The sequence below is a fragment of the Oratosquilla oratoria genome, chromosome 31, assembly GCF_046742065.1.
Source record: "Oratosquilla oratoria isolate Oo_2021 chromosome 31, ASM4674206v1, whole genome shotgun sequence".
NCBI lineage: Eukaryota > Metazoa > Arthropoda > Malacostraca > Stomatopoda > Squillidae > Oratosquilla > Oratosquilla oratoria.
The window spans coordinates 17,436,345-17,461,748 of record NC_134807.1 but is presented as its reverse complement, the minus strand read 5'-3'; the positions used below and the strand labels follow the sequence as shown (position 1 = coordinate 17,461,748).

The 25,404-nt window shown below is 41.9% G+C and overlaps 1 protein-coding gene across 1 annotated transcript in view; it reads right to left on the bottom strand.

The window, feature by feature from the left end:
• Window positions 1-25,404, bottom strand: part of LOC143041459 (putative polypeptide N-acetylgalactosaminyltransferase 9) — a gene marked incomplete at its 3' end in the record, with an annotated part of 182,772 nt that overhangs the window by 62,687 nt on the left and 94,681 nt on the right. Inside the window, 1 exon segment of the mRNA XM_076213355.1 lies at window positions 21,973-22,142. Coding sequence (XP_076069470.1) covers window positions 21,973-22,142 — 170 coding nt within the window.

Sequence of the window (25,404 nt, the reverse complement as noted above, 5' to 3'; positions counted from 1 at the left end):
CTTCCTCTTCTATTTCATCAGGTCCTCCTAGCCTCATCCCTCACCACCTCGCTCTTTCTCAGTCTTGCTCCACATACTTCCTTTGATTTCCAATACGCTCTCAACTTTCCCCTTCCTCCTCCTCCTCCTCCTCTCGTTCCCCCCTCCCCTCACCTCGCCTGACCTGTTTCTGTCGTTCTTATTCATCTTTTCCCCGAGGTACTTCTCGTGACTTTGCCCTCCTCTTCATTGGCCCTCGTTACTCTTTCACCCGACCAGTTATCTGCTTCTCTTCATATTCCAGAGACTCTTCCTGGCCCCACGTCCATGACCCTCTGGTTCCTGAACCGCTTCCTCTTCCGCACGCTTGTTCTCTCCACTTCTTTTCTCTCCTGTCGGCTCGCCCCCCTAACTTCCCTGATCTTCCTCCTTCTCCCCTCCTCCCCTGTCCGCTTCCTCCCTTTTTTCTGATCTTTCTCCTTCTCCCCTTCCGCTTCCTCCCTTTTTCTGATCCTTCTCCTTCCCCCTGTCGGCTCCCCTACTGATCTTCTTCCTTCTTCCTTCCTCCTTCTCCTGTGTCCACTTCTCCCCTCTTTTTATTTTTCTCCTTCTCCCCTGTCCGCTTCCTTCCCTTCACTGATCCTTCTCCTTCCCCCCCTGATCTTCCTCCTCTTGCCTGATCCTTCTTCTCTCTTCTTCCTTCTCTGTCCACTTCCTCCCCTTTCCTTCTCCTTCTCGCCTGATCTTCCTCCCCTTTCCTGGTCTTTCTCCTCCCTTTCTCTTCTTCCCTTCCACTTCCTTCCCTTTCCTGGTCTTTCTCCTCCCTCTCTCCTTTTTCTCTTCCGCTTACCCCCCTTCTTTCTCCTCCTTCTCCTTCTCTCCTGATCTCCCCGCCCTTTCCTGATATTTCTCCTTCTCCGTTCCCTTACCTTCTCCGCTCCTGTTCCAGTTACTCCTACCAACCTACCGTCACCAAGTTTCTCTTCGGTGCTTTACAAGTCGTCTTACACACACACACACACACACACACACACACACACACACACACACACAGAGAGACACACACAGAGAGAGAGAGAGAGAGAGAGAGAGAGAGAGAGAGAGAGAGAGAGAGAGAGAGAGAGAGAGAGAGAGAGAGAGAGAGAGAGAAAGAGAGAGAGAGAGAGAGCAAAAACACCATGCTCGGTCCTCCCCACCACCACCACCACCGCTAGCATCCATCCATCCGCCTTCTCCCCGCGCCGTCTGATCTCCATGCTTGCCTTTATCGAAGCCAGATCACTCGTTGTCACAATCACCTGGGGTTCTCTCGGATGGTCATAGACGTGCTTCTGGCATCGCTCGTGGGCCAACACAAATCGTCCTCTGGCCCTGTTCACACTAGCGATTTCAACCGCCTCGGTTTGAACGGAATCGGTTCAACTACAATGTAAGTCAATGGAGGCTCTTACACACAACCGCGCAGTTTTTCCTTGACTATGTGGTGTACCGCCGCGGTTTCTGCGCGGTTCAAACCGCTAGTGAACAGGGCTGAGCTGGGTGATTCTCCTCCTACTCCTCTGACTGCTTTCAGGGCATTCTATTCATATCCATGGCATGCCCCGACGACAGGAGACTGATTCTTTGTTTTCACTTATTTATTTATTTCTTATTTATTTATTTATTTATTTATTTATTTATTGTTGTACCTCTGCCCTTACTCCTGCAGTCGCCAGGCCATTTCTATATCCCTCCAGGACATTCTCTCAATAGAATAGTTTAGACATCACTGTAATATACCATGATTCGGTTTAACGTTGCGTGGAGCTGAATAAACCATGCCCTTGGTTCAACTTGCTGGTGGCAAATTCGAACTGCCGTCACCTCGACATCTGCCGCAAGTAGCGACGCTCTAACCCGCTCTGCCAGCGAGGGGCACTGTAGTGACAAGGCCGAGATGAAGAGCGGAAGGAGGAAGCGAAGTGAACGAGGAACAATGAACAATGCAAGAAACTATGAGGGTACACAGTTGTCTCAGGTCAACTATATCATGAATAGGTAATGACACCTCAAGGTCACGGGGAAACGGTCTCAATAGGATCATAGAAAAAAAACTGCAGAGACCGGGAACGCTTCAGCAAGTTCCACACCATTTCCTCCACGGACATCCTGACAGGACTGTGCAAGCTGTGTTCTGCAAGTCCCAGCGCTATCGGAGGCGAAATGCAGATTGCAGTCGCATTTGCATACGCACATGCTCCGTCCTTCCTCGACTCTTTGAAGACACGCACGGACAAGGCAGATGACTTGTAAATAAAAAGTAAATAAAGAAAAAACTGGCGAAGAGTAAACTCGGAGGGACAAAAATACAGACAGACGGAGGGACAGACACGTCAAACCCGCGACTCCCGAAGGAAAGGGGAAAAATGTGGTTGGAAGATAAGAGTTCCAGGACCAACATATAAAGCATACAGTATAATATGGACCCTCTGTAGCTCGGCGTGCAGGACGAACGAGACAAAATGCGACCTCCAAATCTGCACTTCTTCAGAATATGTCGCGGACTCCTCCATCGCTTCCCAGTGCAGACACAGATGCATGCCCTTGGTTCAACTCGCTGGCTGCAGGCCAACCACAACTGCTGGACAATTGGTCTCGGTCTTCCTTTCCCAAAGGACTACGAGACTCGTGTCCAGGGGGATACACTAAGCAAGAAAGATAAAGCCTATCGCTAAAGTAAAGAAATATATCACTACCACTCCTTCCACAGACACAGGAGTAGCTTCTCTCTCTCTCTCTCTCTCTCTCTCTCTCTCTCTCTCTATCTGCGTGTGTGTATGTGTGTGTGTGTGTGTGTGTGTCTGTACACACACACAATATATATATATATATATATATATATGTGTGTGTGTTATATATATATATATATATATATGTGTGTGTGTGTGTGTGTGTGTGTGTGTGTGTGTGTGTGTGTGTGTGTGTGTGTGTGTGTGTGTGCGGGCGCTCGTGCGTGTGTGTAAGTGACGTAAAATACCTCTGCGAGAGTGAATATCTGACTACAAAAGAGAACTTTCAATATGTACAGAGGACTTTCACGAGACTTAGGATACCTCTGGCGGAACGCTATAGAAATTGAATAAAAAGGCAATGAAAATAACTCACAAAATCCAACAAAGGTCGTTACATCACTCCAGGGCAGTGAGATTCTTGTCCGTATTCTTGGAAAGAACAAACTTGAACACAGCCAGCACTGGATCCAACAGAACAGGATGTCTAGTGGAAAAGGAAACGCTGAAGATGGCTGAACATAACGCGGAGTTTGCCATTTCGTGTAGTGGATGTGATGCTTTAAATACCAGAAAAATATTCAAGGTAGCTTAAACATGACGCCAAGAACACAGATGAAATATCAGAACACAGAAAAACTCCATATATAGAGACCGAAACGTTAGGACAATAAATGTATTCTTAGCCCATCTTCGTTTACCCTTCCCCACCTATCACTCTCATATATATATGTATATATATATATATATATATATATCTGTATATATATATATATATATATATATGTGTGTGTGTGTGTGTGTGTATATACATATATATATATTGATGTAAGCGGAATAGGAAACACAGGAGTCTTAGTCTTGAGTTTATTCCTGACTAGTTTCGCAGGTATGCTTTTTCAAAGCATACCTGCGAAACTAGTCAGGAATAAACTCAAGACTAAGACTCCTGTGTTTCCTATTCCGCTTACATCAACCTGTCAGAATGTCTCAATATATATATATATATATATATATATATATATATATATATATATGTGTGTGTGTGTGTGTGTGTGTGTGTGTGTGTGTGTGTGTGTGTGTGTGTGTGTGTGTGTGTGTGTGTGCGCGCGTGTGTGTGTCCATACATGCATGTATGCACATTTGTTTGCATGCATAACAGCTATATAGTGGTAACTGGTACGGGTCAAGTTTATTTCACGTGTAGGTAAGAAATGGACCAAGCCCCGAGGATAAGGAATGTAGTCTAACAGCCCCATGAAGAATTTAGACGAGAACGATGTAGAAGAAATAATGACGACACAAAAAAGAACTATAGGAAAAAAATTGCTTAGGCAAAATGAAAGAGGAATTGACAAAAAAGCGAAATCAGTGTAGAAGGTAGGGAAGGGTGAATTCGTGACACGTGACACATGAAGCAATGACGTGACATGTAACAAAAGAAGTGTTCCGAAACGTCGGGAGATCGACTTTGTAGTCACGCACAAAGCAGAGGACCCACATCAACGCCAGGCACCTTCGTGGGAAAGGTTTGGGTGCAAAATGTTGCGAAATCATAACAAAAAATGACAAAAGAATGACGAGCACAGAAGTCATATACGCGTTGAAATTATGATGACGATTCGGTTTAACGTCACGAACTTCCCCTATCAGGAGGCTAGGACAGTACCCCTTACAGAGAACTTTGTAACGTGGAATTTAATGAACCATGCCCTTGGTCCAACTCGCTGGCGGCAGGATTCGAACTGCCGTCACCTCGACCTCCGCCGCAAGTAGCGACGCTCTAACCCGCTCGGCTAGCGAGCGCTGAAATCCCACAACAGAATAAACCCAAAGACTGCAATCTGATAACAGATTATGTAATACATAAGAACATGATAACATAAGAAGAACATGTGAACATGCTTCAGATCAAGTTCCAACTGGATCATACAAGCAATATGCTTGGTCTAAGCCATTTTGAGATGTCTAGTTAAAATAAGAAGTTATTTATAGATATAAAAATGCCAGGTCATTATGGCTAGTTGTCAAAAAGATCAATAATTATTTACCACATTGTGCGACCATAGAATATGAAAATTAAGATTATAGTCATAAAAAAGTTGCTTATATCGTTTCACATGTGCTTGTCTTTTTTTCTTCATCTTCTTCTCTTTTACTATACAATATAAACTTTAACGAGCCCACATTCTCAGGCAATTTATTCCACCAATTTACCACTCTGGTACTAAAGAAATGCTGCCTTATTTCTAGCCTTGCTCTAGATTTCTTAACTTTATAGCTATGACTATAACATATGATAGACAAAGACGAATACATTTGAAACCAAAAGTCTGTTTGAGGAAGAAAGACGAGACGTCCGAAATACATCGTCGACTTGGAAGTACAAGATATGCAAATTTTGCACAAGGGCGAGACTATGAAAACAAGAAATGAAAAGAGACGGAGGAGGTGGAAACAAGATACATGAAAGACGACAGAAAAGAGGAAAGGAAGAAAGAAAAAGAAAATTGCTAGGGAGGTCCCGAAGGGCTAAGGCGAGTGAATGGTTATGAATATGGAAAGGATGACTGACAGTGTTTGTAGGACAAACAAGAGGAAAGCAGCAGGAAAAAGGAGACGAGACAGCGGGGGAACCCCAAGAAGTAAGATGGGGAAAGGGTTGCAGAAGCAACTCAGAATACAATACTTTAATTCATAAGAAACATGATTATGAAATTCGCCAAGAAAAGATCACATGTTTATTTCTGTAATGCCGTTGGTCAATACACTTCTAGTCCCTTAAGGATAAAGGGGGTCCTACACGATCAATATTATTGCGCAATGTTCCATATTGTGCAATATATTTGACGGTGTAGGGACGGTTCGTGATAGTTGGGACAGGGGAAAGTGATCTCTGGAACCCCTTACTAGTCACAACCCACATAGCAGATGGTGTCGGCCCATTGGTCAATAATATTGTACAATACGGAATATTGCGCAATAATATTGATCATATAGGGTCTACATGAGACGAGAATGAATAAAATAGCCTGGCGACAACAATAATAATAAAAGGAAAATTATTACCCAGTAAGGCTTTTACCATTACGTAACAGTGATACCAGTCGATTTGTTTTAAACAGAAATATATGTGACGTTAGGAAACCGTCCATATCAGTTCAGGTTGCAAATCATTTCGAACACACAGACTTTGAAGTCAGCTTGCCTGCAGGCTTCTGCAAGATTTGTTATGCTGATCTGTGGAAGCACTCTGTGGTTAAAATCCCACAAACGAGCTTATACGATGCTGAACAATTAAGCATTGAGTGGGTATCTATGCGCTTGGTCAGGGAGTCATTCAAGCACAAACATGAAACATAAACACATATATACGCGCGTACACTTTCACACACAAACACATACACGTGTGTGTGTGTGTGTGTGTGTGTGTGTGTGTGTGTGTGTGTGTGTGTTTGGGAGAAAAGACCAAAAGGCGGTCTTGTGAGAAGAACCAATACGAAACTGGCAAACCGTATTTGGAGCCTCCTGTGTGATTGATTTTCCTCCTCCATGTGAGTACTCCCCCCCCCAAAAAAAAAAATAATAATAATAATTTTTCATGGATACTATTTCCAATATCTTAATAGCTGTAACCATATCTACCCTAACTTAGCCTAACTTACAATATTTTATACTCATTTCCAATATCTTAACAGCATTTGTAACCTAATCTTACTATAGACTTACTTAACCTAGCCTAACCAAGTCCGATTCAGCCAGTCCCCATTCAAACAAATCTAGTATGTGGTGCATTACCGTACATTTTGTCTTTCATATATAGCTACCGGGAACTGCGTATGTACTACCTCTCATTAACGGACGTTAATTAGCTGTGTTTGCGGTGCTTTCGCTGTGTTTTCGGTGTTTTTAGTGCTGTGCAATCACTATGCCACCCAAAAACCACTCCAAATCAACGGATTATTCAAATCAACGGACACCGTTACCTCCCTTTTAGTCCGTTAATGAGAGGTAGTACTGTACTGTACTTTCGGAACAAGACGCTTCCTGGAACATCTGGAATGCGCCGGGGGTAGCTGTAACTCTCCTCTTCACCGGTTATCACACTGGGCTATTTTTCCTCCGACATTCTACCTCCAACCCTTCATTTGAATAACTAGAATAGGACCTCGCTTACAGAAAGCTAGAACCTCCAGAAGAACATTTCAATAGTATGTCTAACATTTGTATAGGTTTGCAATCTCTAAGTTCATCATTCAGCTTTGCCATGTATGACGGAAAGATAACTTGATATTGAAGATTTGGGAAATTAAACTATTGTAACCGAAGTCGTTTTTACTCGAACGAACGAACTCTCAACTGTCGGCGCTGGTGAAGCCCGTGGAAGAAGCCCAGTGTGATAACCGATCCACTCCTGTCCCGTTTGGATCCAAATGTTCCGGACGATGCATGAATGTTAACACATGCGACTATGTACGCCTTCACACCAAAGCCCACTTTCTTTCTTCCCTATTCACATGTTGTGTGAACATAACAGTGGAGGAGACTGCGAGACCATAAAGCCTACACGAGGCAGTTCCATGTTATCTCATCTATGTATCACAGTTGCTCCACATCCCTTGTTTCATGTCTTCTGACTATTCTCTTGTCACTCTCCTCTTTAGAGCTTAATATTCACATTCCCTTGCTTCCGTCTGCGTTAAGAGTCCGGTGCTACATGGATGATTAGTTATTCATCTGCAAAGTTGGAATATCCGGCCGCCATGAAGCAGGTTTCAACATATACCTTGATCAAAGCCCACACGGTTGACGCCAAAGCGATTGCGTGTAGATAATCTTCATCCGCCTTGCAACAAACCTACCTATGCTAATCCACCAAAGAACGATATAAAAAAAAATCTGAAACAAACAGTATTTCGATGGCATTGGCTCGCTGTATCTAGCAGATAAACGATGCCGTTTAGCGCTTTTTCTTTGAGGTGTTTACTCGATGACATATATCGTAACTAAGCATGAAAAAGAAAATATATAAATATAAATATATATATATATATATATATATATATATATATATATACACACATATATATACATATATATATGTACATATATATATATATATATATATATATATATATATATATATAATTTGCCAATGACCTTTCTTCCTTCTGGAGGGACCAAAGGCTCGTCGCTTGCGTGCGCGCATGCGCAGGAAACACATCTAGTTCCCGTCAGGACAATTCTCTTCTTTTCTCTAATCCTTGACATTTTTCAAGCTTTGCCCCTGTTCTTCTCCCCACATCCAGCATTTTAACTCTTTTTCCTTAGCTCTTATAGTGAAATAAATCGCCAGAGCAAAATAAAATTAATAAATTCTTTCATCAGTTCAGAAGCCATCTTTGATCCTCTGGTGCTGAAAGTCATGTCATATACTTTATCATACATGAAACTCAACTATTTTAGTTCCCGGGAATAGACTCAAGGGCTACAAATGAAAATAAGTTCTTCTCTTGTATCATAAGAACATAAGAATGGAGGAGACTGCAAGAGACCAAAAGGCCTACACTAGGCAGTTCCATGTCCCTTACCACCTGTCATCTCTACCCATAAACCTATCTAATCATCTCTTAAAGCAACCCATTGTTTCAGCACTCACTAATTGGTCACTAAGTCTATTCCATTCGTTAACCACTCTATTATTAAACCAGTTTTTATCTACTTCATTCTCAAACCTAATTTCGTCCAACACAAATCCAGCACCACGAATCCTGTCCTGTTGTCTTAATATGGTGACCTTGCCTGCACCACCCTTGTTAAAGCCCCTGACTTATGTGGAACATATACCTATACCTATGCATTTATGTATTTTATTTATTTACATTATTATAGTTTTTATTTATTATTTTATTATTATTATGATTTTTTTCGCATCCGACCTAGATATGGACCAAAAGGTCTCCAGTCGGCATGCTCCGCCTTTGTAATCCTTTGTAACATAACGATGAGGTTTCTGGTCTGTCTCCACACCAAATTCTCACCAGTCCACTTCAGAGTCTCCTGAAAGTATTACTTCAGCATCGCTCCCTTCCTTCATGACATTTCCTGAACAAAGAGGCAAGACCCGTGCTCCCTTTCCCTCTCCATGAATCAATTATCATCATAATCTTTCATTCGATATGTTCTCTCCGCATTTCTTCATGCAACCCAGAAATATTATTAACAATCGCCATCGATTCTGCTGTGGGTCATTCATTAATTGTGAGGGACTGCGCGGTAGCCCAGTGGATACCGTCTCGAACTCATGACCAGGCGGTCATGGGTTTCGATTCCCGGGACCCGCTGTGGGCTACGTCACGTTGGTTCCCGACAGCCTTGGCCAGGCGGGGAGGCGACCCAACGTCGGCCTAGAAAACTCAGCGGTTTGCCGCAACTGACAGGACTTAGCCCTACCAGGGGTTTCTCATGTCCCACTGCATAATAGTGGGATGGTGATTTTTTTTTTTTTTTTTTTTTTTTAACTAGATGAAGGTGGACACACGACCTAATTGAGGTCTCGTTCGAGCCGGGGTCCAATCTTCAGTCTGGCACCTCTGGTATTGATTCTAACTCGTAGATTCAGCCTCAATTTGTTTGAACCCACCCCAGGATACGCATGAAATGACAAAAATCTTTACTATAAATCTGAAAATAAACATTCAGGGCATCATTTTGTGGAAAAATATGTCCATCTCCATCTTTGTTGATCATATATATTATTTTCTTTTCTTGCACATGTATATGTACATTATGATAGTCTCCATATATTGTAGATTTATATATCAGGGGTCAAATTGATAAAAAATCCTAACCCCTGAGTCTTTGATGAAATCGGGCCCAGAACGAATTTCATACCTGCAAGTCCATAATTTATATATATATATATATATAAAAAAAAAATAATAATAATAATAAATAGAATATATAAATAATAGTTGTCCCCACGCAATGATTGCACCATAACTACGACGAGACTTATGTCTATAGATAGGATCTTTTATAAATTCCTTTAACTATTTTGCAAGGTGACGGTTCCGGGCTATAGACCTGTGCTTCGCAAGCCTTGGGTTAACCGGAGGCGACCTCAATTCCTCCTCCATACTTTTCTATTCTCTTCTCCAACAGCCAGGAACCTCCCTCCACCACCCCCAACCCCCGGCGTCTCCTACACGTCTTCCTTCCTCTGGCGAATTCCACTTCTTCCTCAGACAAATCTTCGTTCTCCCAAGACGCCTCGAGTTCGCGGAAGCTTAACTCTCCATTTCCACTTTTTTTTCTTCCTCTAAATTTCCCTCCTCGGAGTGATGGTGCGTTATGTTGATAAGTCACAAGAAGAAGAAAAACAAAAAAAAAAAAAAAAAAAAAAAGATACTACAGAATTTTCAGGTGAAAAATGCAAAATCAAAATTACGAGTTCGGTTCATTGAAGAAATATCGAAGAAGTCCGGAAGAAAAACATTGGCAAATATACCAGAGAGAAAGAACAGCACTAAATGAACAAAAATAGATAAAAAAATAAGATAAAGAACAAAACCAATACTAAATATCAATATTTCTTTTATTCTAGTTGATATGAAAGACTCCTGCAAATTGATGTATGTGATACACTGAGAGCAATGAACCGTTTTAACTTGGAAACAAAGTCGTCGTCGTCGTCGTCTTATTCTTATTATTATTCTTACTATTATTCTTGATGTAGTCAGTCGCTTCTGTGGCTCTATGAGACTGTCCCCGGATTGCTTTTGATCTACTGAGGACCTCTTTTTTTTCAAGACCACAGTTAGCTTCTCAGACTTACATGAAAAAGTTTGTCCCGAAAAGAAGTCATCTTGAATGAACGAGTTAGTTCTTCAGCCAAACCCACAAACACCACAGAACTTAACTTCCTCGTCTTGTTTACTCCGATCCTTGGAGGTTAAACGAAATCATACCATCTCAGTTGTGTATTTCCAATTACAGATGATGAATCAGATGAAATATGACTCACGTTCCATATATGAAGACCTGTGATCGATTTCATGCAATGCAAAACATGTATCGCTCCATCTCGTTCTGGGCAAATTGAACAGGAGAAAGGAAAGAGGAAGAAGAGGAGGAGGAGGAGGAGGAAGGGGAGGAGGAAGAAGAGGACCAGAGGGAGGAGGAAGAGGAGGAGGGGGAAGAGAAACGACGGAGATATCTGTGGTTAGGTCTTTTTACTAAAAAGAGGGCCACCACATCTGTCGTTCTTTTATTTTTCCCTTTTTCGTTGTTTTTTTTAATTAACTTAAAATTCTATCAGACAAATTTATGTCACTTCACGGAAGTTCTGCCATCCCTGGTCTTGTGTTGGACCAACTTAAGTTTAAGAAGGAAATAGTCAAGAACTAGTTTACCAACGAAGAGGTTAACAAATGAAATAGACTTAGAAACTACTTAGTGAGCGCTGAAACAACTGGTTGTTTTAAGAGATGAGATAACTATAGGATGAGAGGAGGCAAATGGGGCATGGAACTACTTAGTGTAGGCCTTATGGTTTCTTGCAGTCTCCTCCGTTCTTATGCTCCTATGTTCATCTTCAATGACAAAAATTCCATCTACTGATGTTTTGAAAATTACGCCAAGAGCAAACTTCATATATGCAGAGTGAAATCCACAGGGCAGGATAGGTCTTAGTACAGCGGTGGGCAACCTGTTTAAGTGTGTGTGCCAAAATCCAAATATCTGATACATTTTCTTGCGTGGCAACGAAGTAAAATCATAGGCCTACATATGAGCCCCCTCGCTCCCTTCACCTCCTATAAGGGCCCCAATCCGCCCCTAGGGAATCATGCGGTTACCAATGGTCATACAAAAGAAGTTGGAGATTCATTAGTTATTTGCTTTAAGGTGAGCCCTGGGTTTCACGTGCCGGAAAAAAGTAGTTAGTGTGCCAAGTTTGGCACGCATGCCAAGGGTTGCCCATCCCTGTCTTAGGCAGTCCCTGCTCAAAGGCGAGTTCACGGCAGGAGGCGCTTAGCTGTGACCGAAGCCGTCACTTCCGCCCAATGTGTCCGGACAATCGGGACAAATGGAGACAAACCAGAACGAATGGCAGAGCTTCGTAAAAGACATCTGGTTCAGGAAATGGAACGGCGAACGAAACTGTCACACAAGACCAAAGGGGTGACTTCAGGATTCGAACCCCACGGAAGTGTCCACTACGTCCTCCTGTGACTCGACTCTACTATTAATTTTATTTCCAGCTGCTTAACTCTTTGAACATAGTAACGGGCTTGGTAGACCCTGAGGTCCTGTTCACACTAGCGGTTTGAACCGCGCGGAAACCGCCGTGGTATCGTATGGTCAGGGAAAAATGCGCAGTTGTGTGTGAACGCTCCCCTTGACTTACGAGTACACTGTAATTGAACCGCCGCGGTTAAAACCGCTAGTGTGAACTGGGTCTCAAACCAGGTTAATTTCTGACGATTTCATTCGCTTGAATTAGGATCCTAAACCATCACAAGAGTCTTTCTTCTTCAGAGTCCATTCTTCAGCTCGTTAGGCCCGGGGAGGAGGAAGAGGAGGAGGAGGAGGAGGAAGAAACGAAGAAGAAGAAGAAGAAGAAGAAAGGAGATAAGACCAATCAAATTGACATAATGCAAAACAGCTCTACGTTACACACATGATCACATAATCTCGATAGTTATGATATTAGTATCTGTGTTTACAGGATTCCATCGCAAAATAGTATTTCGTACGTCTCCGTAATAATCATGATCCATGCAATTATAACATTGTTGAAATAACACCACATTGTTGAAATAACACCTCCTATGCCCATGGCATAGGAGGAAAAGTGTTAGAATGGATTAGAGCTTGGATTAGTAATAGAAAACAGCGGGTCACCATGAATGGAATAAAATCTAGGTGGGGCAATGTTACTAGCGAGGTCCCCCAGGGCTCGGTTTTGGGTCCCTTGTTGTTCATTATGTACATAAATGACCTAGACGATGGGATAAATAGTGATGTTAGTAAGTTTGCGGACGACACTAAAATAGGACGCCTAATTGGGTCAGGAGACGACGCAGAGATTCTGCAGGATGATCTTAATAAATTGTTAACATGGTCGGAGAAATGGCAAATGAACTTCAATATCTCTAAGTGTAGCGTGTTAAACGTAGGGCTACACAACCCCAAAAATAGATATATCTTAGATAACACGTTTTTAGACAAATTTGAGTGCGAGAGGGACTTGGGAGTTCTGGTGAGTCCGGATCTTAAAACCAGGAAGCAATGCATTAGCGCCAGAAATAAAGCTAACAGACATTAAGTTTCATTGCTAGGACGGTAACGAATAGAAGGGCAGAGGTAATTATTAAACTCTATCTAGCGATAGTTAGATCCATCCTTGACTATGCGGTACAGTTTTGGTCTCCGTCCTACAAAATGGACATAAATTCACTAGAATCAGTACAGAGAAGAATGACAAAAATGATACATGGACTCGGAAATTTGCCTTACGAAGAGAGGCTTAGGCACCTAAACTTACACTCTCTGGAAAGACGCAGAGTGCGGGGTGATCTAATAGAAGTGTTCAAGTGGATCAAAGGCTATAACAAGGGAGATGCAAACAAGGTCATCATAATAAAACAAGAGGGCAGGACTCGCAGTAATGGGTATAAACTGGACAAATTTAGATTTAAGAAGGAAATAGGCAAGAATTGGTTTACTGATAGGGTGGTAGATGAATGGAATAAATTTAGTAACCATGTAGTAAGCGCTGAAACTATCAGTTGTTTTAAAAAACGATTAGACAACTTTATGGATGGGGACGACAGGTGGTGATGGATACGGAGCTGCCTAGTGTAGGCCTTATGGTCTCTTTCAGTCTCCTTTATTCTTATGTTCTTATGTTCTAGAGTTACGTTTTCTTTAATATCAATCAGTTCTCGAAAAATTATAACAACATAGATACTTAACATGCAACAGAGTACAGCAGAACAACAAATCAGGTAAAATCCAGTCAAATTATCTAAGAAAAAAAAATGGATTTTGAAAAAATAAATAAAGAATAATAATAGTAAAACAAGCAAATTGGTACGTCCAACAGAAAATGACAACACCATTTCAAATATTCACGTCATGAAGCAACAGGAGCACAATTTGCGATCGGAAATTGCAGCTACATTCACACACAAAATGTCATTCTTACACCGGCTGTGACGTTCATTTAGAATTATCATGCGACAAAAGCAGCATGGATTGCCACCAAACTTTTTTTTTTTTTGTATGCTGTGCTTTGACGCGGCCAGCCACTGGTCCATACGCAATTTTTTTCTTTATCCTTTTTCCAACCCGTGTATCGCCACCGCCAGCACAATACATATTTCACTTGTACTGCATAACTGCATAACCTTCTCCCATGATACGTATAACGAAACTACACTACTCAAGGGACATAAAAATATTAAAAACGTACATGTACTGTACATAGTAAAGTTCTATGCCATATACAGCATGACTTCACATAATATCTGATGTGGATACAATATCGAACTCATGAGCAGGTGGTCCTGAGTTCGATTCCCGGGACCCGATGTGAGCTATGTGGCGCTGGTTCCCGACAACCCTGGCCAGGCGGGGAGGCGATCCAACACCGGAGGAGGAAAAAAAAAAAAAAAAAAAAAAAAAAAAAAAAAAAGGAGCCTTGCCGCAACTGACAGAACTTTACCCTATCAAAGGTTTCTAGCTTCCCACTGCGTGAAAGTGGGATTTTTTTTTTTTTTTTTTTTTGCTCTAACCCTATCCCTGTCGAAAGGCATTCTCACCCCTATTCTGGTAACCATCACGACGAATTTATTATGCTGAAGAGTTAACGACTCTGTTATCACTTTCACTGTCAAAGGCAACTTCTACACTTCCATTCGGATACTACCAGACGATCTTATTCAGGCAAGGGATGACTCCGACGACCAGAGTTAAAAAACCACAACAAAAACAACATATATCTACCTTATCTGCTTCCTTGTAACCAAACATGATAACACATGATAAGCACAGAAATGACATGTATAAACTACGTTGAGGCCCTTTTCATTCAAGCGATTTGAACCGCGCGGAAACACCGGCGGTACCGCATAGTCAAGGAAAAAATCCGCGGTTGTGTGTGAATGCCTCCACTGACTTACATTGTAACTGAACCGCGATTGAAACCGCTAGTGTGATCATGGCTTAATGGAAAAAATAATAAAAACAAATAAACAAGAAAATAAGTATATTAAAAATCCTTCCGGATATGTTTCCCATCGTTACCAAATTCTTAAATAAATACGACCCGACAACCGGCGACTGCTCCTTACTTGCATCTTCCATCAGCTCAAAACATTTCAATTGAAATCCACGTGATGATTTAATTGATTCCTCGTTATCCCCAGAGATAACAACAAAATATACAACACTCGGAAAATGCTTCCATGGGTGCTGGCCTCGGATTATGTTCTCAGCCTATGTTTCCATTGGGGGTGGAGGAAGTTGAGAGAGAGAGAGAGAGAGAGAGAGAGAGAGAGAGAGAGAGAGAGAGAGAGAGAGAGAGAGAGAGAGAGAGAGAGAGAGAGAGGGGGGGGGGGAGAGGAGAGAATGATAACAATAATAATAACAACAATGATAATAAAAACTCAATAATGATTATAAGAATAATGATAATTACAATAATAATAGCAGTAGTAGTATGGTCACGACTGCGGTTTCTATTTCAACGAGAAGGTGCGCGTGTAAGCTCATGATTGTTCGACGTAATTCACAGGTTTGAGTTAATATCGTCATAATCTGTCTATTTTGATTTTCTTCGTTCAAAGCGGACGACTTCTGGCATCGCGGTGACTCCCGTCCACCCGCGCTCACGCGATAATATACCAAGTTACCTTTGCTCTTGTGTGGTAATTTCTCTCTCTATATCTCTCTCATTCTCTCTCTATCTCTCGTTCTCGTTCTCTCCCTTGTATGCGGGGGTGGGGATATACATGATGCGATAATGTCCGGCGTGCTGTAACGGTTTGGTGAAGTATAATGAGATGTGATGCATTCCGATCAATTAACAAGTGATGTAGGCCAACTTTGGTGCAATGATGTGGCATGGTGTGGTATGGTGTGGTATGGTGTGGTACGGTGTTACGGGGCGGTGTGCTTAGGTATTACGAGGTAGATGGTGAGTTGGTATGTTGTGGTTAATGTCATTGTGAATGTATGATCACGTGACAGATCCACAGTGACCGTAATACTCATAGGCATATACACCTGTATATATCACATACACACACACACACAATGTACGTATATATACATAAAAGTGAGTGTAGTATATCAATAGAATAATTTGGAACAATTGTTGGTGGACTTACACACACATACACACACAAACACACACACACAAACACGCACACACACACATGCAAACTCATGTGTACACAATATGTACGGTTGTGTGTTTTTTACCAAATCCTACATTCATTTGTGCAGCGTTATGCCTGCCCACACGCAATGCCAATTCCCTAGACATAAGTGCATTAGCCAGCTGTTCAACCATTTTACAGTTTTGTGAAAGCCATGCAGCCAAATGTATCTCCTCTGATAACAAAATACTCCCACGCTTTGTACACGCTTCGGATTCAGGTATCCTCGTTCAACGTCGTTCACATGTGCATGCATCACGGGGCCGCCGACTGGATCGAAACTAATCCTACCAAACTGCTACTTCAACTTTACACTGACCTGGCATAGGCTCGCTGATATATATATATATATTATATATATATATATATATATATATATATATATATATATATATATATGTATATATGTATATATACTGTATATGCATGTATTTACATACCTACATCTTATACATCTATCTATATCACAAGCACCACCACATTCAAAGCAAAATAAAAGGGCTACATTTCTCATCATTAACCTCTCTATAGAATTATTTATATATATATATATATATATATATATATATATATATATATATATATATATATATATATATATATATAATTTATCCATCTCTGTATTTATAGCTATCTATCTGCCTTGAAGATAGTTACAGAGTTCCAACCATGATGTTCGGTTAATAATTTGCAGAACTGCGGCTTGCTACTTCGTTGATAGTCTATAAGCATCATGATGTCCTTATATAATGTGTTGCAGTACAGTAATATTAAACAAATACGAGTAAGTTGTAGTAGTTCTTTTAACTACTGATGTCATTAATCTGTTTTTTGTAAAGTATATGAAATAGGAATCGCAAATCTTGAAAAAAAACATAGAATTTCCATATTATTTTTGGATGCTCCCTGGCCAAGCGGGTTAGAGCGCCTCTACTTGCGGCGGTGGTCGAGGTGACGGCAGTTCAAACATTTGACCCCAGCGAGTTGGACCAAGGGCATGCTTCATTCAATTCCACGCTACAAAGTCCTCTGTAAGAGGCACCGTCGCGACGTTCAACCGAATAATTTATTAATTTTTTTCCGGTTTTATAAAATTCCTAGTGCGAGTAATCTATAACCATCGCTGTTGACATTCCAAGAACTTCAGAGGTAATTTTCCATCTTGAAAGTGGGATACCACATTCTTATCTCGCTTAACCAGCCAATGCACCTTTACGCATCGACAAGTGCTATCTGTACTGATACCAAATAACTTGGACGGGGTTAAGATGCGGCTGGTGGGAACGCTTTCAACTAATCACTAAATTCTCCAGTTTCCCCTTCTTGCCTCACTCTCTATCTCTCTCTCTCTCTCTGTCTCCCTCTCTCTCTATCTCTCTCTGCTTCTCCCTCTCTATCTCGATCTATCTCTCTGCCTCCCCCTCTCTTTATCTATCTGCCTCCGTCTTTCCCTCTCTCTCTCTCTCTCTGCCTCACTCTATCTCTCACCCCCCCTCTCTCTCTCTCTCTCTCTCTCTCTCTTTCTCTCTCTCTCTCTCTCATCTCATTAACACCACCGTGCAAGGAGTTCCTCACCTCGGAATAAGGGGGGAAAGGTCGACACTGGAAAAGTTCCTTTGTGCCCGACTACAAATGAACACTCCCAATTACGAACGCAATTTTCTTTAAATCTAATTCCTAACGGCTCAGGATTAAAATGTTGGACTGCACGACTATCAAACCATTTCTATTGCATTGATTGCATGCCTGAGCCATGACTAATTCGTTCCCTCTAATTGAGGGGCGGACGGAAAGCGGGCGGGCACCCGCCCATTCCAAGATGGGCGGATTCTGTTCCGTTTACAGTCATACTGTCAGATTGGTTTGATCTACCAGTGGCAGCGTATCCCTCGCTCTGATTAGATAATAGGATAATATCTCAGCGTAGGCAGATGTCATCAGGCTTACGCACTTCAGTATCCACTTGGAAACGCAACACTTGATTTACGATTCATGAAAGAAAAATGATGTTGGTTACTTCGACGGTATTTACACATCAAAATCTGAGCCAACTTGATGATAAGAAAAGCGTCGAGAGAAAAAATAAATAAAGGATGTCTATAAGATTCTGTCATCAAAAACGTTGAAGAGATTATTTCTGAATATTGCACAATAATGCCATGCATCCAACCAAAAGACGACTGATGTTATTCACAATAACATATAATCTAGATCTTAATTTTTATATGAATATTTTATGTTTGTGTTTTGGGCCATGCTGAATAATAATAATGATGGTGAAAATAATTAAGAACGATATGAATAATGTCTACTCCATTACTACTAATAATAATGGCAGTATCTTAGTACTAAGAATGAAAAAATATGGTAATTATTAATTTATATTTACTCGTACATACATACACACACACATATATATATATATATATATATACATATATATATATATATTTGTATATATATATATATATTTATATATATACATATATATATACATACACACATTATATCTGGCTTTGACTGCAAGTTTTATGCCATTATTTATTACCACAATCTAATCTAGGCAAGAAAAAAAAAACCAATCATTCCTTCACTACCTGTCTAATTGCATCTTTTCAGTGCGATGTTATCCTAGAGGACAGAAGCGCTGGTTACTGGTGATAGAACAAATATATAGACAAAGGGAGAGTGACGTGGGAGAAGAGAGGTGTGGGTTCTATCCAAATGACCCCACATAGGGTCACCAAACTGTACTACAATTTTCTTTATAACAAATTGATCTAATTCATAAAAAACCCATACTCAAACGTAAATTATTATGAAAGGATTATTAATTAATATGTAATCTGACTAAATATAATCGGCTGAAGAACGCCAGCCTTAATGATGTCAAGCAAGTATTATATTTTCAGGTTGATGCGTGCGCCCTCCCACCAATCTTCCCTCTTGACCTGATCGAGGTCGATACCGATTTCGCCCTTTCCATCACCCCCACACCCCCCACCCCCGCCCTCCACACGTGGTGGCAATCTGCACTCGGTAATGGCCATATATTTGTCTTCGGGAGACGCTGAATTCATTATCGGAAATTACTTAGAGCTTTTCCATCATCCCACCTTGTTGTTCCCGGTAATTACTCTCTTCTATCGGAGTCATGAGGTGTGTGCGCGCGCGCGTGTGTGTGCGTGTTTGTGAATATGTGTGTGTGTGTGTGTGTGTGTGTGTGTGTGTGTGTGTGTGTGTGTGTGTGTGTGTGTGTGTGTGTGTGTGTGTGTGTGTGTGTGTGTGTGTGTGTATGTGCGCGCGCGTGTGTGTGTGTGAATGAGTGTTAGTGCGTGTGTGTGTGTGTGTGTGTGTGTGTGTGTGTGTGTGTGTGTGTGTGTGTGTGTGTGTGTGTGTGTGTGTGTGTGTGTGTGTGTGTGTGTGTGTGTGTGTGTGTGTGTGTGTGTGTGTGTGTGTGTGTGTGTGTGTGTGTGTGTGTGTGTGTGTGTGTGTGTTAGTGTGTGTGTGTGTGTGTGTGTGTGTGTGTGTGTGTGTGTGTGTGTGTGTGTGTGTGTGTGTGTGTGTGTGTGTGTGTGTGTGTGTGTGTTCGCGCGCGCGCGTGTGTGTGCTTACCTGCTTACTCGCATGAATGTACGTGTACACGTCGGCACGATCCCTTCTGAAGGAGAGAGGCACGTGTAATTCCCACATTCCTTTGAGAAATGCACAAACTCCATTCTGGGGTATCCAATCGTTTGAGCATGCGTGCGTGAAGATGCATATTCTACATTCATACACCTTTGCTCGTCCGGACCCTCTCTCGAGATGGAAATCGTGGGTTTGCATATCCACCAGCGACGGTCTTCCAAGTGCAGAGTCAATAGCATTTATCAAGTAAATAAAAACTGTGCAGGTGACCCCCATTGTGTTATGGATGCGCCTCGCCACAAGAGAATGCCGTGTTTCTTTCTCTGTTTTGTAATTTCTTTAACCGAATGTTTTATCTAATCTTGATTGATGAAATAATAATATACATGACTGGACTGCTCGTGCATGGTACCTAATAATTTCTGATAAAGATAATACAGGAAGATGATTTATACAGGTGTGTGGAATTTAATGATTTAAAACTGATTTTGGTGCTATTTAGTGAAAAGGTACAATATCAAGATCTGATCTTTTATTTAATCTTGATTGATGAAATAATAATATACATGACTGGACTGCTCGTGCATGGTACCAATTAATATCTGATAAAGATAAAATAGGAAGATGATTTATACAGGTGTGTGGAATTCAATGATTTAAGACTGATTTTGGTGCTATTTAGTGAAAAGGTACAATATCAAGATCAGATCTCAAGGTTCTACGAGTGCCCTAAAGACGCCTTACACCTTAGAGTCCTGATGATTAACACTGGGCATCATTGCTACATGAAGAAGTCATGACGTCTTAGAATAACTCTGCAGCGCCTATTTGTTCTTTCGATACTATGACCCGAGAATGCAGTGACCCAATGTGACCTCACGCAGGGTACTTGAACATGTTCCTACACTAAAGCGTGTCCCCTGTTAATGTTGGTTTATTTATTAAATGGCCACTCTTTAAGTTATCTTAAGGATGTACCAACGGTTCTGGATGCTCGCTGGCAAGGCGGGATTAGAGCGTCGCTACTTGCGACGGAGGTCGAGATGACGGCACTTCGGATCTGCCACCAGCGAGTTGGACCAAGGGCATGGCTCACACAATTCCACGCTACAAATTCCTCTGTGAGGGGCACCGTCCTAGCCTCCGAATCACCAACGGTTTTGCTTCCTTTGTAAAGGGGGCCGGCCGAACCGATGCACACATCCACGGAGATGAAATATCTGCTTGACCCTGTAACAGTGCAGCGAGGCATAGCTCTACAGCGAGGCAACGAAAGCCAAGACGATTTATCCCTTGCTGCTTCATCATTTAAAGTACCAGATATTTGATTATGGTAATCTTAACGACCCGATTCTATCTATCATCTGTTACCTCGGAAAACGATCAACGATGTAGTAAACGAGGTCACTAACGGCATATGCTGTTATGCTGTCGTTATGCAGCACCTCAACACATTTTATTTCCCTGATAATGCACACTTCGGCATCAGATTCCGATTCGAAAATAAAAACAAATACTGATAACAACAACAATAATAATAATAATAATAATAATGATAACAATAATAATAATAATGATAATATCATGACTAAAGAGATATAAGTTCCTGTCGCCCCTTTTGACTTTAATCAAGAAAATACAACTTTTTTAATGAAAAATATCTTTCCAATAAAAGGGATATAGTCTTGCAAACGCAAACACATCAGTGCCAACGTAGGACGATTGGGAATCAAAGGAGTGCAGGATTCGAACCCACAACTCAGCAAATACGAGGCCAGCACGCTTTTGATGACGCCAACAGCGTACTAATGGCCAATGGGAATGTCAGATTAAGGTAAGTTTTGCTCGGTGCGATTATCGCTCAACGATGATCGTTCATGGCTCAACGATAATCGTCAAACGATTGCCTAGAACAAGTCTTTGTTTATGAATGAGGCTCTTTAGCTTCAAGCTGCAAAGTACAAGTCTAATAATCATTTTAACCGAACCTACAACAAACGCGCTTACCCAAATAAGATGCCAGTTAGTAGGATGCGCGTCGCCCACCATTAATGGCTGTGGCAGGAGGGTAATAATCACACCGAGCAAAATCTACCTTAAAAATCCCAAAACGAGTTATTGTAAACGTTGAAGCCTCAAATACTTACGCATGTCGGAGAAGTCGTCGACAAGGATGATCTCCTTGAGGAGGTGGTCTGGCGACCGGTCTAGAACGGAGTGGACTGTTCGCAGGAGGACGGACCACGCCTCGTTGTGGAAGCAAACGATCACGGACGTGGATGGCAGGTCCTTGAGGTAGCGACCAGGCACCTTGCACCTGAGGAACAAAAAAGAAACCTTGTTAGTATGGGTACACAGTTGACCCGGGAGACCTCTAGATCAATGCGTCTTCACCTGGGGTTCGAGCGAACCCCAGGGGCTCAGTGAGTCAGTCTCAGGGGTGAGGCTGAGGTCTCTCTCTCTCTCTCTCTCTCTCTCTCTCTCTCTCTCTCTCTCTCTCTCTCTCTCTCTCTCTCTCACACACACACACACACACACACACACACACACACACACACACACGACACACAAATGATTTGCTGTAAATATTCATTGGTTAATGTTTCTGGTTTTGTGTGAAATTCAGGTCTTGTTGGTTTTGTTATCTGAACAGAGTGATTTTAAGCACAACTGATGCATGACTCATTTTGTGTGCTAATAAGATATATACCCATGTTTTGAAGAAATCATATTTTTACAATTACGAAGGGTTCGGTAAATGCACGGATGAAACTTGCGGGGTTCAGTATCTCCAACAAGGTTAAGAACCCCTGATCTAGATGAATAATTTAACCTCTTCGCAAGAATGACACTCTTTACCTGCTTTGTTTTGGTTAACATCAGGGGACTCTTTTCCATGAAGAGCTATGATGAGAGGGAGGAGAGAGTGGTGGAGGGGAGTGGAAGGGGTGGGAGTGGGTACCAGCCTTTGACTTGGCTACCCTCCTTATAAGGGGGAAGAAAGCCCTTGGTATACAGATATACTGTAGATTCTTTTCAGCTAAAGGGGTTAATACTGTAGTATCCCAATTAGTCCCTATGTTCCAATGAGGCCCTTCAGACGTTCGACTCCCGTGTCAACGCCATAAGGTCTATGGGTCAAAGACTTTAACAAGGGTAGAGCAGGCAAGGTCATCGTATTAAGACAGCATGGCAGGACTCGAAATAATGGATTTAGATTGGATGAATATAGGTTTAAGAAGAAAGTAGGCAACCATGTAATGAGCGATGAAGCTATTGGTTGTTTTAAAGATCAGATAACTTTATGGATAGAGATGACAGATGGTAATGGACATGGAACTACCCAGTGACTAATTCAGTTGAGGGGAAGTCACCTTCCCCACGGGGTTCATTTTCGATTTCCGTAAGAGCTGAATTTTTTTTACTTAACTTACACATTTTTCACTTTCAACATTCAACAGAACGCCATGAACTTGCGTGATTTTTTAAATAAAATAAATTTTGTCACCTCTCACCCCACCTCTCTTTTTTTTTTTTTTTTTTAATCTTGGTGAAATATCATATCTGCTGAAATTACAATCTTGACAACAGCGGTTGTCGAAAGTGTCGAAGAGTGTTAGTACAGTATATGCTGCTACATGGCATGTTAAAATGTTTGGAAACATAAGAGAAGATATACTTTATTGATCCGGAGAAACGTTGGTCGGATTGATGCAACGGGGGCACGACTTCTGACTTCTTGGAGCCTTGAATGAAAATCAGGTCATTTTACGTCATTGTGACCTTGACCTTTGACCTTGACCTAAGATAATTGATGGGGTTCATCCTTGAAATCATCTTTATAAGCTTCTATACTATGGTTATGATAAACGCAAATTAAGAGGCCATAACGTGCGTGACAACGTTATAAACAGACAGTCAAATGTCTAACGAAACAATGTAACATAGTTGTACTTTCGACAACTAAATATTGACGACAAACTGTAATTCAATGAAATATGAAAATCACAACCTAATCAATCAGTAACTTTAGTGAAGGAATTATAGTGTAGTAAGTGGCCACAATCTCACTTGCCCAAGATCACTCCAACATCAAGTTGAGACTCAGAACGTATTCATAATTTTCATTCACCAAAATAGAATCAACTTTCCATTGAACCGAATAACTTTCCAGTCCTTCACCCTTGTTTTGAATTATGTCGCAAAAGTACTCGAAATTTCTTGAAGAGCATTTCCAGGAATCAGACTCGGGAACCCTTCTCCCAGAAAACTGAAGACTTCACCAAAGGAATTGAAGAATACTTCAGATTTCTTTTTTAGTTGGATGACCAATTTGAGAGCGCCAATTGAAAAAGGGTAGGGACTTCCTGAGAAATCGTAATATTATATTGATAACTGTGAAATAATGATGTCCTGTTCTATAGGAGGGGTATAACAATGTGTTGCGGTGTTAGTAAAGTCCAGTACGTGATGTATGACCATAGTAAACAACAAACACACACACACACACACGCGCGCACGCGCATGTGCGTGGGTGTCGAGGACAACCAAACCTTCTTTTGCCTTGGAGGATCCTTTTGCCGTTTGGAGTCTACACTTTATGTTGAGTCTTCACTGGGACTGGAGGACTTGATTCTCATTGGCCAGTAAACAAAATGGATTCGCAGCGTTTTCAAGAGTGGAAATTCTTTTCTTTTAGCAGCGACGTATCAAAGTTCCTCTCTGGGCTTCTTGAGTGTGTTCCACTTTTTAACAAACCTTTCTATATAACTTTCAGGAGATTTTTTTCTCCAGTTCGCAAATTATCTTTTGTTGATTATATATTGAATCTAGAGGACCTGGAGGGGCTTCATTCTATGGTGATTACCACAATTTGGTCGTGTTCACCTCCTCTGTCTTTTTCCTGCTCCTTCTTGTCCTTGTCCTCTGTCTTCCTCCGCAGGATGAGGAGACTATGGAAGTCGGGGATGGGCTCTGAGAGGACCTTCCTGTGGAAGCGACTCACACAGGGCTCTCGCGGGTTCTTGAAGAAATGGACAGTGTGGCACCAGGTCAGCATGCCCAGTAAGGTTCCTGGGACGGACGACACGACGATTAGAGCTGCCTGGCACCACACTCCTCCCTCGCCCCCCGTCATGGCGAGGTTGACCACAGTGGCGATGCAGCTGGCGCCGTGGAAGATCGTGGCGGACCAGAGCATGCCAAAGAACTGCGGGTAATTGCGACCCCCAACGCAAATGCCCAACAGATAACAATGGTGGTCGATATCTTGTATGCAGACTCGGCACTTCTGGCAGTGCCGGTCACGGGGACCCTGCTGGTAGCGACATGCAGGGCAGAACCCGTCGATGGGTTTGAGCTCCTCTTTGGCTCTTTCGGGGTCAGATCTCCAGGGACCTCGGCCGGGGTTTCTTGCGATGACGAAACCGAGAAATCCGCTGGAGAGAACCAGGAGCTGGGCCAACAAAATCACGATTCCTGGAGAGGTTTCCATCCATCGCCTTGTCCCGCGATGAATAAAATAAAACTGGCTCCAAGGGCTGCGAAGAGTGCGATCCTGATGCAGTAGTGAAGCTTGC